The sequence below is a fragment of the Saimiri boliviensis genome, chromosome Y, assembly GCF_048565385.1.
Source record: "Saimiri boliviensis isolate mSaiBol1 chromosome Y, mSaiBol1.pri, whole genome shotgun sequence".
Taxonomy (NCBI): Eukaryota; Metazoa; Chordata; class Mammalia; order Primates; family Cebidae; genus Saimiri; species Saimiri boliviensis.
Window position 1 is genome coordinate 17,012,530 of NC_133471.1, and position 18,675 is coordinate 17,031,204.

Below are 18,675 nucleotides of genomic sequence, written 5' to 3' on the forward strand. Positions count from 1 at the left end.
ATTATCCCTAATGCATGTGGGGTCGTCCTTGCTGCGGTGTCTGATCACCCTTGGCTGGTGCCAGACCTCACCCCCTAAACTAGAACACAATTGGTTAACAAGTTAAAACTTTTCTGAATAGCTGAAAGCAATGTAGAGCTGGGACACGCCTGTGAGCAAGTCCAGCACAGATATCTTGGTTAAAGTACAAGGACATAGAGCCTAGTATGTGCTTGTAAGCACACCATGTCTAACACGTATATAGGATAGGGCTTCACAAAGTTATGAGCACACTTGTTCTTTAAGAAGAAATGAACTTTAAAAAGGAAGTTTTCTACAATCCGTCCATATGCGATGCTCTTTGTGGGACTCTCCTCCGTGGTCCTGCTACTAGACTTCTCCCTGGACAGGTTGTATGCTGGCTTATAAGACGCAAAGACACAGAGATGAATCCCAAGCCGGGATTGTTCTTCAACCTTTTCGGTTATCATCTGCCACCACATAGCATCATTTTCACTGTCTTCTCAAAAGTTTTGTCAAAAGCACAGCTGCACGCCTACAACTATTGCTATGCTGTTTACAGTGGCAAAATATGATGGTAACCAATGTGCCTTTCATTTGCTTTTTTTAGTTTTATTTTTTTGAGACCAAGTCTCATTCTGTCACCAGGCTGGAGTACAGTGGCACGATCTTGGCTGCTGGCAACCCGCGCCTCCCAGAACCATTATACTGCCTCAGCCTCCTGAGTAGCTGGGAATACAGGTTTGTGACTCCCATGCCCAGATAGTTTCTGAATTTGTAGTAGGGATGGGGTTTCACCATCTTTGTCAAGCTGGCTGGGAACTCCTGACATTGTGATTTGCCGGCCCTGGCCTCTCAGAGTGCTGTGATTACAGGTGTGAGCCACCGTGCCCAGACTCATTAAAGTTTTCCTAATGATTAGTGAGTGTATTCATCTGTTTTTATACTTCGGATAAAGTATACCAGAGGCTGGGCACAGTGGCTCATGCATGTAATCCCAGCACTTTGGGAGGCTGAGGTGGGCAGATCACTTGAGGTCAGGAGTTGCAGAGCAGCCTGGACAACATGGCAAAACCCCATCTCTACTGAAACTACAAACATACATACTATACTCACATACATAGCAGCATGATTCACAACAGCCCAGAAATGGAAAAAACACAGGTGTCCAATACATGGATGAGCGGGTAGATAGAATGTGCTCTGTGCACTCAGTGGAAGACTATACAATCAGGAAAAGGGATGAGGCTCAAACACAGGTGGCAGTGTGGAAGAACCTTGAAGACATCAGGCTGGGTGAGAGAAGCCAGGCATGAAAGGCCACATAGAGTATGACTTCATTTATCTAAAATGTCTAGAACAGGCACATATTTCAGAGACAGAAACTAGAACTGAGTGGCAGAGAGTAGGAAGGTGGAATGGGGAACTGGTGTTTCTCTTGTTTTCTTTCTTTCTCTTTGTTTGACGTGCAGTCTTCCTCTGTCAGTCAGATTGGAGTACAGTGGCTCCATCTTGACTCACTGCTGCCTCTGTCTCCTGGATTCAGGAAATCCTCTGCCTCAACTTCCCAAGTGGCTTGGAATTACAGCTGTGTGCCACCATGCTCATCTGATTTTTGTATTTTAGTAGAGATGGGATTTCACCCGGTGTCCAGAATGGTCTTGATCTGTTGATCCCCTGATCTGCCAACCTTGGCCTCCCAACGTGCTGGGGTTACAGGTGTCAGCCTTCTTGCCCAGCCCAGAAATTGGGTTTTTAATGTGGACAGTTTCTGTTTGGGAAGATGGAAACATTCCAGAGCTGGATGATGATGAGGTTTGCATAATTATTTCAAGGTACTTATTACCAATGAATTGGACTATTAAAAATGGCTAAAATGATAGACTTCATATGATGTGTGCTCTACTGCAATGTTAAAAAATTTTATTGTTAAAGACAATAAGCTTTTGTGGAAAAGGGTAGCATTTATTTGGCAACAGTGAACTTGGCACAATAGTTTATATATATGTGTGTCTGTATATATATATATATATATGTGTGTGTGTGTTTATATATTTGTGTATATATAGTATATACGTGTGTACACACACACACACACACACACACACACACACAGAGAGAGAGAGAGAGAGAGAGAGAGAGAGTCTTACTCTTTCACCCAGGCTGGAGTACAATGGCACAATCTCAGCTCACTGCAGTGTCTCCCTCCTGGATTCGAGTGATTCTCCTACCCCAACCTGTAGAGTAGCTGGGATTATAGGCACCCAGCACTACAGCTGGCTAATTGGTGTGTTTTTACTTGAGATGGCATTTCACAATGTTGTTAAGTATGGTCTTGAACTCCTGACGTCAGGTGATTCACCCACCTCAGCCTCCCAAACTACTGGGATTAGAAGCATGAGGCAAGACACCAGGCCTCTAATGTTTGTGATTTTAGTTGAGAAATGGTTCCACCACGTGGGCCAGACTGGTCTCAACCTCCTGACCTCAAGTTATCCACTTGCCTCAGCCTCCCAACCTGCTGGGATAACAGGCCTGAGCCACTGCACCTAGCCACATTTCAGAGTTTTCCTTCAAATGTGCCATATTAAGAAGTCATCATGTGCTCTGATAGCTTCAGTTGGAAGGCAGCAGTAAGTGTAAATTGTACCCACAGGATTATCTGTACTTCAGCACATCCAGAAGTTGAAGGAAAGTAGAAAAGCAAACCCCACTCAACAGGTGTTATACATTCTGAGAGACTGAACTTGAATCAATTTAAACTATTCCTTGGCCAGACAGCAATGGGCAGGTATGCTAACCGTAATATACATTCAACATTTTACAAAGAAGGTCTGATTTTCTGGTACATGATTTTTTTTTTTTGTCACAATAAAGAATCATAATTGGGTGGAAAATATTTTACAATGTGTTTTCTGTAGCACTCATAAGACATGCAATAGTGCTTTTGTTTAAAAAACAAAACAGTGGCCAGGAACCATGGCTCATGCCTGTCATGTCAGCATCCTGGGAGGCCGTGGTGGTTGGATCACGAAGTCAGGAGTTCCAGACGAGCCTGGCCAGAATGGTGAAACCCTGTCTAGGCTAAATATATAAAAAATTAACTGGGCATGGTGGCGGGTGCCTGTAGTCCCAGCTACTCAGGGTGCTGTGGCAAGAGAATTGTTTGAACCCAGGAGGTGGAGAGGTTGCAGTGAGCTGAGATCACACCACGGCACTCTGGCTTGAGTGACAGAATGAGACTCTGTCTCAAAAAAAAAAACAAACAAACAAACAAACAAACAAACAAAACAAAACAAAACAAAACAAAAAATACAGTAAAACGAAAAAAATCAGCTTGAAATTCCTCAGCCCCACCTCTTACCAGGTTAGTCAAAATTGCAAACCAGAATGCACTGACTACCTTGCATACTGAAGATCGATTTCATTTCATCTGTGACACTCTGTGTGGCTGGAAAGAGATACTGTCCTTCTTTATTATGAAATTGGCTCATTCAGGTAATAAACCTATCAGCAAGGTATGCCACCTGGAGGCCGGGCACGGTGGCTCACACCCATTATCCCAGCAGTTTGGGAGGCCAAGGCAGGCAAATTACTTGAGGTCAAGAGTTCAATATAAACCTGGTCAGCCTGTTGAAACACATCTGTACTACAAAAGGACAAAAATTAGCCATGGGAGGCATTTATAATGCCAACTACTCGGGAGGCAGAAGCAGGATAATCATATTTATGAGATGGTGGTTGCAGAGATCTGAGATCAAACCACTGCACTCCAGTGGGTGATCAGAGCCAGACACTGTCACAAAAAAAAAAAAAAAAAAAAAAAAAAAAAATAGTAAAACTGGAGGCTGGGCACAGTGGCTCAAGACTGTAATCCCAGCACTTTGGGAGGTCGAGGTGGGTGGATCACAAGGTCAAGAGATCTAGACCATCCTGGTCAACATGGTGAAACCCGTCTCTAATAAAAATGCAAAAAATTAGCTGGGCATGGTGGCATGTGCCTGTAATCCCAGCTACTCAAGAGGTTGAGGCAGGAGAATTGCCTGAACCCAGGAGGCAGAGGTTGCGGTGAGCCGAGATTGTGCCATTGCACTCCAGCTGGGTAACAAGAGCGAAACTCCATCACAAAAAAAAAAAAAAAAAAAAAAAAAAAAAAAAAAATTAGAAGTGGAATAATATTCAAGGGATACGTGGCTATTAGAATTTCTTTGCCAGCAGGAAAAATCTTAATTTCTTGAATCCTCTGGGCTATACATATTAGCAACATGTGTTCATGTCACTTACAAATTTGGAACATTTGGGCTGGGCATGGTGACTCACACCTGCTATCCCAGCATTTTGGGAGGCTGAGGCAGGTGGATCATCTGAGGTCAGGAGTTCTAGACCAGCCTGGCCAATGACGCTAAACCTGGTGTCTACTAAAAATACAAAAATTAGCCCGGCGTGGTGGTGGGTACCTATAATTCAAACTACTCAGGAGGCTGAGGCAGGAGAATCTCTTGAATCCAGGGAGTGGAGGTTGCCATGACCCAATATCCCACCATTGCAGACCAGCCTGGGTGACTGGGGTGGTGGGTGTTTGTAATGTCAGCTACTTGGGAGACTGAGGCATGAGAATCGCTTGAACTCATCGGGAGTCTGAGGCTGCACTGAGCAGAGATAACACCCTTACACTCCATTCTGGGACACATAATCAGACCCTCTAAAAAAAAAGGAACAAAAAAAATGGAGCAATTTCGAAGTTAAAGTGTGGGCTTTAATTACTTTCTTCTTTGAATGGAATTTCCATATCCTTTTTCCTTTTTCAAAGCTAGGTCTCACTTTGTCATCCAGGGCAGTGTGCAGTGGTTCAATCTTGACTCACTGCAGTCCCAACCTCCTGGGCTCAAGGGATTCTCTCACCTCAGCCCCCAGGAATAGCTGGGACTACAAGCACCTTCTACTATGCTATTTCCATCTTCTCAGCATTCAGGAGAGCTTAAGATCAGGTACCATGACCCTGAGAATGAATTCAGGCAACTCACTTTTTTCATTTGTTTGTTTGAGACAGGGTCTGGCTCTGTCAACCCGGCTGGAGTGCACTGGCCCAGTCTCGGCTCACCGCAACCTCTCCACCTCCCAGATTCAAGCTATTCTCCTGTCATGGCCTCCTGAGTAGCTGGCACTACAGGTGCAGTCCACCAGGCCCAGCTAATTGTTTGTATTTTTAATGAAAACAGGGTTTCACAATGCTGGCCAGGTTGATCTACAACTACTGACCTCATGATCTGTCTCCCTCAGACTCACAAAGTGCTGGGACCACAGGCATCAGCAAATGCACCCTGCCTCTAATGTGTGTATTTTTAGTAGAGACAGGGTTTTACCATGGGGGCCACACTGGCTTCAAACTCCTGACCTCAAGTTAACCACCTGCCTCAGCCTCCCAAACTGCTGGGACTACAGGCCCGAGCCGCTGCACCTCACCACATTTCACTGACTGAGGCAGGAGGATCCATTAAACCCGAGAGGCAGAGGTTGCAGTGAGCTGAGATTGTATCTCACAGCTTATTTTCTGTTTCCCATTTTATTAAATTCTTATGAATGAATTCCACATGGAGGTAATTTAGGAAAACTACTCTTAGGGTCAGAATATAATAGACACTTTTTCTTAAAACTGTGACTCACTCTGTCTCCAAAAATAAAATGCAGTGGAGCCAGCTTGCAAGCTCACTGCAGACTGGCCCTCACGTCTTTAAGCAATCCTCCTGCCTTAACATCCCAAAAAGCAAAAAGTACACTGATGCACAACTAAATGCAGCCGGTTTTGACTATTCCATAGAGACTCTATTTCTCCATGTTGCCCAGCCGTTGTCTCAAATGCCTCAGGTGAAGCACAATGACTGTCTCAGCCTCGCAAAATGCTGGGATTAAAGACCTTATCACACCTGAAAAGACACTAGATCTTGAACTGCCACTGTGAAAACACAGGACTAGGGAGTTTTATCTTTTTATTTAATCTTCAGAATTCTACTTCATTTGTGAATCAACATGAAATATCGCAACATGAATAACCCACCCAAAACTCAAAAATGGTACCTTTTCTAAAATTATTTGGCCTTTTTTACACTAAAAAACAAATCTTGTCAATATTTTCTCATGAAAATACCTCCTTCTGTAGATTAGTTTGTTACTTCTAAACACTATGGATTATAAAAGTTTTGTTTCAATGGAAAACTATAGAACACTCAGGTAAGCATTCTTACATATTTTAATAGTTATTTATATCTTTATATATTAATCCATTAATTAGATGTTTAATCTTTATATATTCCATTTCTTTAGGTAGTATGATCAAGTAAATTAATTGGTTTACTTACTTAGGTCCAAACATTTTTATCTGATAGCATCATCACATTTCTCCACCACCCATTTTATTTTGATTACTCGATAATATCTTAGATGTTTAAGCAATCTGCACTCTTAATCTTTATGCTAATGTATTATACAACTAACTGTCCCAAAAGGATGACTTTTAAAGCATTCCTATTCATATTAAATTAAATGTGATAGTCTGAGCATAGTGGAAATCAGATATGCTGTGCATGGTGGCTTATGCCTGTATTAATAGCACTTTGGGAGGCAGAAAAGGGTGGATCCTGATTTGAAGACCACCTTGGCCAAGAGGGTGAAATGCTGTCTGTACAAAAATTACAAAATGTTAACCAGCTGTGCTGGGAGACACCTGAAATCCCAGTTACTTAAGTTGCCAAGGAAGAAAAACAGCTTGAACCCAATACATGGAGGCTGCAGTGAATTAAGTTCAAGCCACTGCACACTAGCTTAGATGACAAGGCTAGTTTCCATCACAAAATAAATAAATACATAAATAAATAAAATAAAAATAACTTCACAAAACCCCAGCCCTTCCAGATCATACCTATTTGTGAGAACATATTGCTAAACACTTACTTAAAACCATTGCCAAATATTTCAAGAAATAATTAATGTTAATTCCTGAAAGAAATTTATTTTCCACTGAATAGGAACAATTAATGTCGTTAAGGTGTGCAGTTAGAAAACTTAGCTGGTTCACTTTTGATTAAGGTGGAAATTTTTTTTTATAACCTTTGTCCCCTTTAGTCACAGAATGCTACAAGGAGAACATTCTGGGTGCCTTAAACTTTAGCAACAAGCAAACCTAATGGTTTCCTTTGTGCTTTAATATACCTTTAAGGACAAATATTTTAGTTTGAGTTTAGTTCAGTAGTCTTTCTGAAGACCTGAAAATTGACGTTGTGATCTCTCCAATGTTGGGATTACAGGAGTGAACCACCTTCCCTGGCCAAACGGCTACTTTTTTTTTTGTTTGTTTGTTTGTTTTTGTGTGTGTGTGTGTGTTTTTTTTTTTTTAGACACATTCTCACTCTGCCACCCAGGCTGGAGTGCAGTTGTGCAATCCCAGCTCACTGCAATGTCCGCCTCCTGGGTTCAAGCACTTCTCCTGACACAGCCCCCAGAGTAGCTGTGACTACACCCATGTGCCACCATACCTGGCTGATTTTCTGTATTTTTATTGGAGACTGGCTTTCACTCTGCAAGCGAGGATGGTTTCAGTCTCCTGACCTGCTAGGTACACCCACCTTTTTAGGCCTCCCAAAGTGGTGGGAATACAGGTATAAACTAAAGAAACACAGCTCAGATAAGAAATGTGTACAGAATCCAATGGAAACTTAAGAGATGTCTATTTTTCTATCAACTTAGGGGCAAATAAATGAATGAAATTGTCAACACCAGAGTTTACATTCCTATATAATTTGCTTTTAAACCTGTGTAGCAATGAAATCAGGCATTTGATATTACATGTAACATTTTATTCTGAAAATTTTAAACGGACATTACATCAAATCAGAATAGTTTTCAGTTCGATTAGCACTAACAGTTGTAAAATTACTTTCAAAAAATAAGTTTTTATCTTAATACCTCAAAAATATTCATGGAGAAAATGAGTATCTGCCTCTCCCCTGAAAAACAACGTATTTCTTATAGTAGTACTCAGGTACTAATGCAGAAACAACATATTAATTTTCCATTCAACAGCAAGTTTTGTCATGAAATAATCATGATTTTTAGTATCACCTTCAGTCTCCTTCTTCAGTTCGTCTTCCCCCATCATTCCCCGTAGATGTCCCGGGTCTTGAGCTACGATGTGCTTCAGGAGAATCACGGTCCACTGTCTCCACAGAGGGTGGACACATTGGTTCTTTTCTGCCACTATGCTCACGAACACTGGAAGAGAAATCACCATGGCCCCTTGAGTACTTGTCCCGACTTCTGCCATATCTATCTTGTGTATTGTTGTAATCAGGGCAACTGCTTCCACTGTAAGTCTTCCTAGGCCTTTGTGCAGGTACTGCACCATGAGAGGTCCCTGCAGGGTTAATAAAATCATAGAACTTATTTTGAAATACAGTTAAACATTTTTACTGGCATCACTAAAGCATGAATCAGATAAAGTGTTATTTGGAAATACTTGCATTCATCTGTCTTTATTGACAGGATAATATTTATTTCTGCATTGCTCAAAAGGCTTTATTTAAAAGAGGCATAAGAGTAGTATTTTCAAGCTTAAGGAATTATATTCTGAATTAAACGCCAGTCACATTTTCTGACAATTAACGGAGGCTCTAAGTTTCGTACACTTCCCTAAGCTTTCCACAGTCCAAAACTCTCAGTATTTAAACATGTTACATTTTTCCTTTATATCTTCCCTTTTAAAAAATCTGGTCTACTCAACATAATTCTGTACTTTAAAAATCAAACTTGGAGCCTTACTGTAAGTCTGATATGATTCTCTGTTAGAACTTCTACTACGTTGTTCAGAATGATCTCTACAACGGTGCCTTCTGTAGCCATCATGATCACTAAATTAAAAAAAGAAAAAACAAACAAGATTTGACAGTGTCAGTATGAACTACTTAAGAAATCTATTGGACAAAACCAAAAAAATGTTATAATACTTATATCCTCTAGTGAAATGTGTATCCTGTCTGGAACGATCATCATCAGTGTATGCATAGTGTGTACGCATCAAAGCATGTTCCACGTTGTCTGGGAAACTTCGATTACTTCTGATTGCATAAGTTGAAGAAATAAATTTTAAGTTGTCAAATTCTAGTGTCAAAAACATAACTTACTTACAGCTTAAATGAAATAAAGGCCAGACATATATAAAGGCCTAGGCACTTCTCCAAATACAATATGAAAATACCCAAAAGACAAGTGGATCTGGTACTCACAATTAGTTATTCAGAAAATACATTTCAAAGCCCAAGTGAGATAAAATATTTCAGCCATACTTAAATGGTTACACATTTTAAAATCTTAGAAATATCAAGACCCTAATGGGTGGAGATAAACTGGAACCCTGAATCAATACTTGTTGGATTGGAAAATAATGCAGCTACTAAGAAGAAATGTGATGGGGCCTCAAGAATGAATACAAAACAAAACAAAACATAAACACCAAAAGTTATCACTCATACATACTGAGAATTCAGTAACTGTACTCAAATAAACATGTGTGCATGAAAACAGTGTAGAGGAAACACTCAAACCAAAGAATGGGTTAAGAGCTTATGTAAAAAGTGAAGTGCAATTATGTGAAAGAAACTTCAGGATATCAGGCAGAAAGAAAACAGATATAAAAGTGGAGTAGACATTGATCAAGCCCATTAACGTGAAGTATGCAGAACAGGTGAGTTCACAAACAAAACAGAGTGTTGGTTACTAGCAGCTGAGGGAAAAGACAAAATGAAAGGGACTGCTTAACTGGTAAGAGACTTGTAGTTTGGAGCCATGAAAAGGTTTTGGAACTAGATGGAGATTGCACAACAGCATGTAATAAATGCCACTTAATTGTTGACCTAAAAATTGTCCATTTTCTTACGTGAATTTCATCACTAACACAACAATAAACTAGTTTTTCATTTTTCCTTTACCTATTCTTAGTTGCATAAGCATTATCTTTTTGTTATATATGGTTATGCCTGCAGGAAAAGACTGACTTTCCGCATGAAGAACCTCCACAATAATCTCTTTCACTTGATGTGGGACCTGTAAATTTAATATGATGAAACATTATGTAAACAGCAGGAAACCTGAAACACTATTATTAGTTCTCTAAGACAACTGTTGCAAGATATTTCTTCAGTGACTCAATTCTTCTTTTCCTAAGTCATCAGAAATTCATGACACTTTGAATACTTTTAATGGCTCTGAATTATCTCTTGATTCCTACAAGGCCAGTTCTTACAAACTTAAGACATACACTAACACTTAGGTAAAAGTTCACGGTTAATGGCTAATAACTATTAGTCGTTATTTTCTTTCTCATATGAATTGTCTATGACTATTAATGACACAGGCAAAACACGTAAAACCGTCAATGTCTTCACTGATTGTAAAGGTTATCCGTTGGTGTTTTCTCAGCTCAAGAAAGTCAATTCACCCATGTTGTTCAATGCATCTCACTCACACAAATACTGCAATCCTCGATGGCTGCATGCTATATTTACACCTAAATGTTCTCCTTGGTCTTGAAGCAGTTGGCCCTATATTAAACGTTGAAAAATTAAAATGTACCAGTGCAGGTTTTCTAATGATGGCCAAGAATTCTCCACCTAGCAATAAGCAGTACTATTTAAGTGCTAGTTACATCATTATGCCCCTTTCAAAATAGAAAACAGTCTCTTTTAATATACTCTTCATGTGCAGCTTCTTAGACATCAGTCTTCCACATGATGTGTTTACTGGCTAAACTTTTAATGAAAATGTGCTGACTTGTGCATTTTGAAGTCAGTAGATACCTAACTTCACTGATACTCTATTACAAAATGTAAAATTGAAAGAATCATGTATTAAATGATAATTTATTTTTACATATCTACAAAAATGTGAGATCTTGGTGGAGTCAAATGTAAGAATATATGCATTTTCATACATGACAGAGTATTATTAATCTTCACCTTCAAGATTAATTGGAATCAAAAAAGCCAAGAAGTTCTGCCTCTTAAAATGAAGCAAACACTGCAATTTCAAATTTAGAAAATATATCTCCCATAAAGTACATAGCTAGCGATTCAAAGTCCAAACTAAATGTTAGATTTTTGATGGTTGGTTAATAGATAATACAAGTTAACCAATAGGTATTTTCTTAATACATGGTCACTTTTTTTAAGTAGAAATTAACCCCTCTGTCCTACTGAGTAAATCAATCTTAAATGCCATTTTCAGAAGCTCTTGCTTCAGCAAAGAAACATACATATGAATTTGTGAAGCCAAAGTTTCGACATTTCTGAGTCACAGAATCTTTTAAGAAACTGAAATTCTATACTCCATGAATGAAGAATAATTTATGGCAGACCTATTTACAAATTATCCATATCAAAAGTGAAATGGTTTTCATTTGTATACATGTTTACACACACACACACACACACACACAAACACAAACACACACACAGAGATAGACAGAGAGAGAGAGAGAGAGAGAGAGAGAGAGAGAGAGAGAGAGAGAAATATTGTTAGAATCAGTCCTCAAATACTCAGTTACTAATATCCCATTGGAAGGATTTCAAGGTTTCATGGTATTTTGATAATACAACTTAAATGAAATTCTGAGATTCAAAGTAAGAAACTCTAAAGAATAATAAATGGAAACATGTTCAGCAGAAAATCTGTGGAGAACATGTAATCAAGATTCATAAATTCACTTTGAAATTTTTCTTATTTCAATACAAAGCAATTAAGATTTTAAAATGAGTTTCAGACATTAATCATTCTCATTATACACTTTTAGTACTTACAAAGCATGTTGCTTATTCACAGTTAGTTAATTTTCTATTCATAAAAATATAAAGAAATTTGAGAAATGTCTATAATTTCAAGCTTTCTGTCTTTCAGTCCTATGCTTCCAACTTTATATTTTAAAACTTTACCCAAGCGTTCTCTACGTGAGAGATGCCAACCTCTTGTTTGTCCACTCTTTCCTCTCGCAGATCTCTGTTTTCCTGTGGGTCTTCTCTTTCCTGAAAAACGCAGTGTTCTCTGCCTGCCAGCACTTTGAAAAAATGGTTTCTTGGCTTGTTCTACTTTTATTGCTTTTCCATCCAAAAACTAAAAGTATTAAGCATACCATCAGCAACGGTGCCACATTTCAACTAATCCTATTTTACAGACATTTTTACATCAACTGTATTTACGTTCCAGATGTTTTCTCCTTAACAAACTTTCTTTTTGCTGAAATGCCCATGTTGAGAACATTGCAAAACCTGCAACAATCTCTGAGACCATGCATTCTGTTAAGAAATGAACACCAATTCCCTTATTCCATTTCTTGAAAAGGCCTCCAGTATTAAAAATAACACCTAAAAAAGTTAAACCATCACATATTGTATGGGAGAATGTGGCCCATCTCTTCTTTACAATATACAATCTGCTTCATCTTTGCATTCACATCACATATTTAAAAGTTCCAGTGTCTTGAAGCGATATGAAAGACTGTGTCATCTGAAATCATAAGGTTATTTATTCAAAGTGGTTAGTCACATTGTTCATTAGGAATTGATTCTTGAACCTGCTGCTGTGTATCACATAAAATGTCCAAATACGATTTACAGTTCTGTATCTACTCTAGTTCTCTTTCAATAAATGTGATCCCTGTTTGGTCTCTTTCATATTTTCTGTCTTAGTCATTTCTTATCATGCCTAGAGGCATTCCTAAAAAAAGACTCTTAACGTAGTACTTCATGTTGTTTCTCAGAAATAGTTTAATGTCCTAATTAAATTCACAATAACTTTCTTAGGTTTAACCTTTCCTGTAGGCCAAAGTAATGTTTGAAAACAGTTCTGCTAATCACTCTATTTAAACATTACATGGCTTTTGTTATTTGGGAAAGGATCTTAAATCCCATCCAAGACCTGTTGCAGACAAGTAAGCAGTTCTTCCTATCTTGAGATGTCTTGTGTTATTTCTTGGCCCAGAATAGATAGTTTCCCCAGTTTTGCGCATGGTTGCTTCCTTCCTAGTGTTCCAAAGTCAGCCACAATTTCTTAAACTGTAAGCTCCCCCTGAAAACTCTAAGTACCTTCTTTATTTCCCTTCTTAACACTTATCTGCATGTAACATTTATTTTAATTTTTCCATAATAAAGTATGTGAGACAAGGCAATTTGGAAAAGACATCTGCACAAATTAACCCTTCTTCAGCACAACAACTGGGGGAAAATGGCCAAACATTTTATAATATATATATATATATATATATATATATATATATATATATATATCAAAAGTGTCTCCATACCTAGCATGAAACCATGAACCAATCAACTATCAGCTTGTACACCACACCTTATAATTTGAGAGGATAAGGGTGCATAAAAATGCACTGTCTGCTGTGTACCAGGAAATGAGCTAGAAAGAAGACAAATAAAATCAACTCGAAAAATTAAAAATGCACTAGAGACAATTTAATGATCAACTGATTGATACATGGTACGGTGAGCACAAAATTTCTATAATAGACAGTGAGTAAAAAAAAATAGAAAATCTAAGTTGTTCTTAAAGGATAAATTGCCATTTGTGCAAGGTTTACATGGCAGAACAATACTCAAGTGGTCCAGAAAAACATATTGAGGATGGCATCAAGTATAGCAGGAACTAAAAACAGATTGGGATAATGTTATAAAGAAAAAAGCTCCAGGGCATCTCCAATGGAATGATCTTGATGGCAACATAATGGAATTCAGTAGGAAAGAGAATTGCATAAAAGGTTAAAGCTGTAACAAATACACAGTCTCTAGAATTTAACACTCCACAGGACAAGATACTATTGTTTGGATAAAAGCAAGTCCTAGAACACACTGGAAAAAATTAATAAGGAGGTATGCACGTTACCTAGTAACTAGGTATGCATGTCACACTGGTTATAGGAGAAAAAATAATCTTCTTAGGAGAAGCGTGCAAGGATGGGGCAAACCTGAACAGTTACTTGTTCTGTTATCCAACTTCCATGTTCTTGTATTATTTTCTATTTTCAAGTACTTAACACTTCCTTATATGGAAAGTTCTGTTTAAATGAACTTTCTCAAGAATGTATTTTCAGAAAATGGGAGTCTGTCTAGATGTCTATCCACAGTTTCTCTGTACTATAGATGTTTTACTATGAATTGTATGTAACTCCATTAATAGCCATTTCAAAACCATGACTTATTTTTCTCATTTCCATGAGAGTTCCTTCTAAGTTTCAAAGCTGTTCAAAAGCTTTGAAAACATATTAACACTAATATTGAAATAAAAACATAGAAATTGGATTACCATAAGGTTAATTTATATAATGTTCATTCCGATATCTTTCCAACTACACTTGCATTTATATGTCCAAGTAAGAGGATCACTAAACCATGTCCATTCATATGTCATTATACTATTTTCAAAGTGTTCTAGTACTAAAAAGACCTAGAGATGCTGTTAATTGAAGAACAGAGTTAGAATTGCACTAGTAAGGCAAACTTACCTTTCCATTTAAATCTCTGGTAGCATGCTCAGCATCTGCACAGTTCTCAAAAGCAACGAACGCAAAGCCTCTGCACTTCCCGCTTTGATATTTCAACAAAAGAACTAAAATATATGAAAACCTTTTCATTTATATAACGGACTTTCGATAGTACTAGCTATCTGAATGTTACATCAATAAACAAGCAAATTGCACTTCACATCCTTACTATGATTCCTAACACTACGTCACCCCTACAGACAGCTTATTTCATTCCATTTCATTCCCCACCACCAAACAAATTTACTTTTGCTTGTATTGTAATAAGCTAGCTTGTGTTGGCCTAACTGACTCCATCTTAGCCATGAGCCTGACTTGCTCCATTTAGCTTCTCTCTCCCGGCCTCAGCCCTCTCCAGGTGCATTCCTGGGTCACACTGCATTCAAAGCTTTGAATTCTTAAGAGTGGTTCACACTGTTCCCAGTACCTGTAACCACTGTAACCACGTCCTGCTTGACAAGTCTACCTGCTACTGTCAGTACCCTCCTCCGTGACTGAGTGTACAGAAAGTTGCCCCTGTTACCTCCTTACATGTTTGTATGCAAACATCCTTAGCCACCAACCATCCTAGGAACATTCTGCCCCCTGGTTACCAGCTTCCTTATCTAACTTGCTTGTTCTGCTTATGTAAAATTCCACTTCAGCTAGGATCCCCCTCCCCTATCTAAATCAAGGTACAAAGGGAAATTAAGCCCCTTTGTAAGGGCTTAGAGATTCCGAGGATGGACTGACTCTCAGTCAGTGGCAATAAAGGATTCTTAATTTGGAACTTAGAGAGTGGCCCTCTCCTTCTAACTCACTCGGTTACAACACTGTCCCATTGGCAGTACTATGCAGGTGATCTTTGCCTGCTGCCATGACAATATTCAGAATACCAAATAGAAACTTAAAAAAAGGTTTTTAAAAATAAAGAAAAATTATATAATCAATTACATATATTCAGTTTATGCTTACTTTGGAAAAAATTACTTATATGATGGTTTTAAGGGTTACCTTCTGACAGGGGACCATGTCTCCCAAATACTGCTTTTAGCATCTTTTCATTAGCTTCTCTAGTGAGCCCACCAATGAAAAGCCTGCCAGGGCGATCCGCTTCCATAATTTTGCTGTAAATAGTAAGAAATAAATTTACATTTAGATAACAATAAAAAAGTAAAGAGGCTCACCTCTTCTAATGTACCTTACTTCCTATATGACAAAATCTGTAACATAAAGAGCAAAAGCGGGAATGGCATCATGGATTAATGGTGCATTTCACTGCATACCTGAGAAAAACTCTTAAGGAAAACTAGGTAAGAGAAGCAATTCTAATTTTACAAAGTGGAAATACACAGGATTCCCCAATTTAAACAGCTTTACTTGAAAATTATTTATTTATTTATGAAGTACAATTTTTCTTAAGAGTAAGTTTTCCGCTGCCAATTTGCACTGCTCCCTGCAGCCTCCTCCATCCAGCCTCAAGTGATCCCATCATGTCTCAGAAAGATCCCCCAACAGCCCTACGGAAGTAGCCGAAACAGCCTCTGTCGGCAGCCAATCAGTGCGACGGTGGGTGGCGGTCTTCCAGGGCGGAGGGGCGTGGCCGAACCTGGGTGTCCTGCAGCTCCACCCTCATCGGGTGAGCCACGGATGACGAGCTCGCCGATTTTCTGCCCAGTGGCTCTGGGTTCACGCGCAGGCCAGGCGGGTAGCCGGCCGTTTGGAATTATGGGCATGGAAGTCCCACAGCTTAACTGCCATCATGACTGTGGCCCACCATTGACCCACAGCGAACACATGAAACGTCTCACTTCCTTAGGCAGGCCAGGCAGATGGTCCTGAATGTTGCAGATCCAGAGGAGAGGGAGAGGGACCAGCGCTGACTGCTGGGGCAAGGGCGGCAGCGGAGGAGGCTTGGGGGAAGTGGGGCGGGGCAGGCGTGTGGGAGGAAAGCCACATGGAACCTTCCTGGGGTGGACTTTGTCTGCACTCTTGGAAGATCTAGGCGAATACAGACCCCGAGTGCCATGCTTCCTCCCTAAGGATGCTGGACTCCCGGGAGCATTCCTCTCATGCTGGGTCCTAGGCACACTGGAGGCCAGCCGCCAGGGTCACCGTGGATGGACTGTATATACGCTATGCTGTGCCCACGCAAGACACTGCATTGCCGACCCAGAGGTTCCCGCCAGTGGGCAACAGCGGCATGCACCGCTGCCGTCAGGGCTTCGCAGGTCCAGGGCCTGCCCTGTGTCTTCTGGGCTGCTGGGCATAGCTGATCCCACTGGGGCCCAGAGCCCCAAGGTGCATGCATGGGATGGCAGCCTGGTGGGGCATCCCAAGAGCCCTGGGTCCACGTAGCTTTAGCAACGGATGCTCAGCAGGGTGAGGCCCACGGGTTTTTCAAGGACTGGTCCGCACCACGTAGGGGTTCCCTGGTTTGTGTTGAGCAGCAGAAGCAGGTGTCTGCGGGAGGCCGGAGGAGGGCATTGTGTTCAGCCTGGAGGTAGGAGTGTGTAACTAGTGCACACAGCCGGAGGGGGGCCGGCCTTTTGGAGGAATGTCGTGCTTCTGGTGGACGATGTAATGTCGGTAGTGGGAGGTGGTGGCGAAGGAAAAGGCCGACATGCGGCAGCAGGGGGTAGACCAGGGGGCACCGTGTGGCTGGCCCTGACCCCAGCACTCCTGGGCCAGATACAGACTCGCTGAAGCCGCTGGACTTGGATATAGGCTCCGGGCATTGTGGAGCAGAGCCATATCCTTGCAACTGCCCATTTGGGAAGGCTGGCATCACAGGATGAGCTCATGTTTCCCAAGGCAGACTTTTGTGGAGCCAGGCCAGAGGTGCTAGAGTTAAGGCAGAAGGCTGGGATGGGTAAAGGGAGGGGAGCCAATGCCAGCTTATGATAACTTTGATTAATTGGACTTTTTGTTGCTGCTGCTGTTGTAGTTCCACATGAAATTTAGAATAAGATTCTTGCTAATTTTGTGAAGAATGACATTAGCAGTTTCATAGCAATAACATTGAATTATTGGATCATCTACCCATTCAATATGCTGTTTGCTGTGTGTTTGTCCTAAAAGACTTAATCTTTTGATGTTTATTTTGTTGAGTTTATCCTGAAGAAATGTTTGATTTTTCAACAGATTTTACTCTTTTTCATTTTTGCTTTTGCTTCTGTTTATGTAGTGATCATATTTATTGACTTGCATATGTAGACCCAACCCCAACTTTTCATTCCAGGAATACAGCCTAGTGTGATTGTGGGGTGCTAGCTTCTTGATCCTATGTGGATTCTAGTTTGATGACATTTTGCTGAGGAATTGTGCATCCCTGCCTATGAGACATAATTGGCCAGAAGCTTTTTTCTTCTTCTTCTTTCTTTCTTTCTTTTTTATTGTGTCTCTGCCAGATTTTGTTATCAGTCTGATCATGGCTTCATAGAATAAGAGATGAAAAAGCCCATTTCCTTCAATTTATTGAATAGTTATGATAGCATTGAAATGAGTTTGTTGTACATCTGGCAAAATTAGGCTATGAATCCATGTGTTCCAGATTTTCTTTCTAATCATTGGTAAGTTTGTTTTTACCTAAACAATTTCAGACATAGATATTGGCCTATGGCCAAGGCAGATTTTCAGTTTCATTCTGATTTAGTCTTGGGAGATGATGTGCTTCCAGGAAGTTATCTGTTTCCTCTATATTTTGTAACATGTGTAGTACAATGATCATGGAGTTTTTTATAGTGCTCTCTGGAGATCTTTTGTATTTCTGTGGGATCAGTCATAATCCTGCCTATGTTGTCTTGATTGTGCTTTTTTGGTCTTCTTTTCCTTTTTTTTTTTTTTTTTTCAGATAAAGTTTTTGTGTGTCACCCAGGCTAAAGTACAGTGACATGATCTTGGATCACTGACACCTCCACTGAGGAAAGGTGTTTGTTCTCTTTCTGGGTCCACAACAGGAAGTATATTTAAGGCCAAGGGCTTCCCAGTGCTATGCCTCCCTCCCATCTCCGTCGGGAAGATTTGATGGTCTCTTATTTTAATTTTCTCAGGCCTGGGAAGAGTCAAAATCAGTTCACTCTAGCAGAAGTTCTAAGGAACTC

General features: G+C 40.0%; 3 protein-coding genes across 3 annotated transcripts in view; all 3 read right to left on the reverse strand.

The window, feature by feature from the left end:
• Positions 1 to 15,692, reverse strand: part of LOC141583030 (RNA-binding motif protein, Y chromosome, family 1 member B-like) — a 48,516-nt gene extending 32,824 nt beyond the window's left edge. The window contains exons 1-3 of the mRNA XM_074392450.1: positions 15,587 to 15,692; positions 14,555 to 14,658; positions 11,976 to 12,153 (exon numbers count right to left, since the gene is read on the reverse strand). Of these exons, the coding sequence (XP_074248551.1) occupies positions 11,976 to 12,153; positions 14,555 to 14,658; positions 15,587 to 15,692 (388 nt within the window). The remainder of the gene's footprint in view (positions 1 to 11,975; positions 12,154 to 14,554; positions 14,659 to 15,586) is intronic.
• The window catches only part of LOC141582964 (uncharacterized), an 815,156-nt gene that overhangs the window by 299,243 nt on the left and 497,238 nt on the right, over positions 1 to 18,675 (reverse strand). The gene's annotated exons all lie outside the window — the stretch shown is intronic.
• LOC141583031 (RNA-binding motif protein, Y chromosome, family 1 member B-like) lies at positions 8,118 to 11,850 on the reverse strand. The gene is made up of 5 exons (XM_074392451.1): positions 11,844 to 11,850; positions 9,978 to 10,002; positions 8,997 to 9,107; positions 8,812 to 8,900; positions 8,118 to 8,407 (listed from the first exon to the last, which is right to left on the reverse strand). Exons 1-5 carry the CDS (start codon positions 11,848 to 11,850, stop codon positions 8,118 to 8,120), a joined length of 522 nt encoding a protein of 173 aa, XP_074248552.1.

Excerpts from the sequence above, each read along its gene's own strand:
- LOC141583031 (XM_074392451.1), bottom strand. Across the intron at positions 9,108-9,977 it reads GCTTATGCAACTAAGAATAG|AAGTAATCGAAGTTTCCCAG; the intron begins GTAAAGGAAAAA and ends TTATGCAATCAG. Across the intron at positions 8,408-8,811 it reads AGAATCATATCAGACTTACA|GGACCTCTCATGGTGCAGTA; the intron begins GTAAGGCTCCAA and ends TTAACCCTGCAG.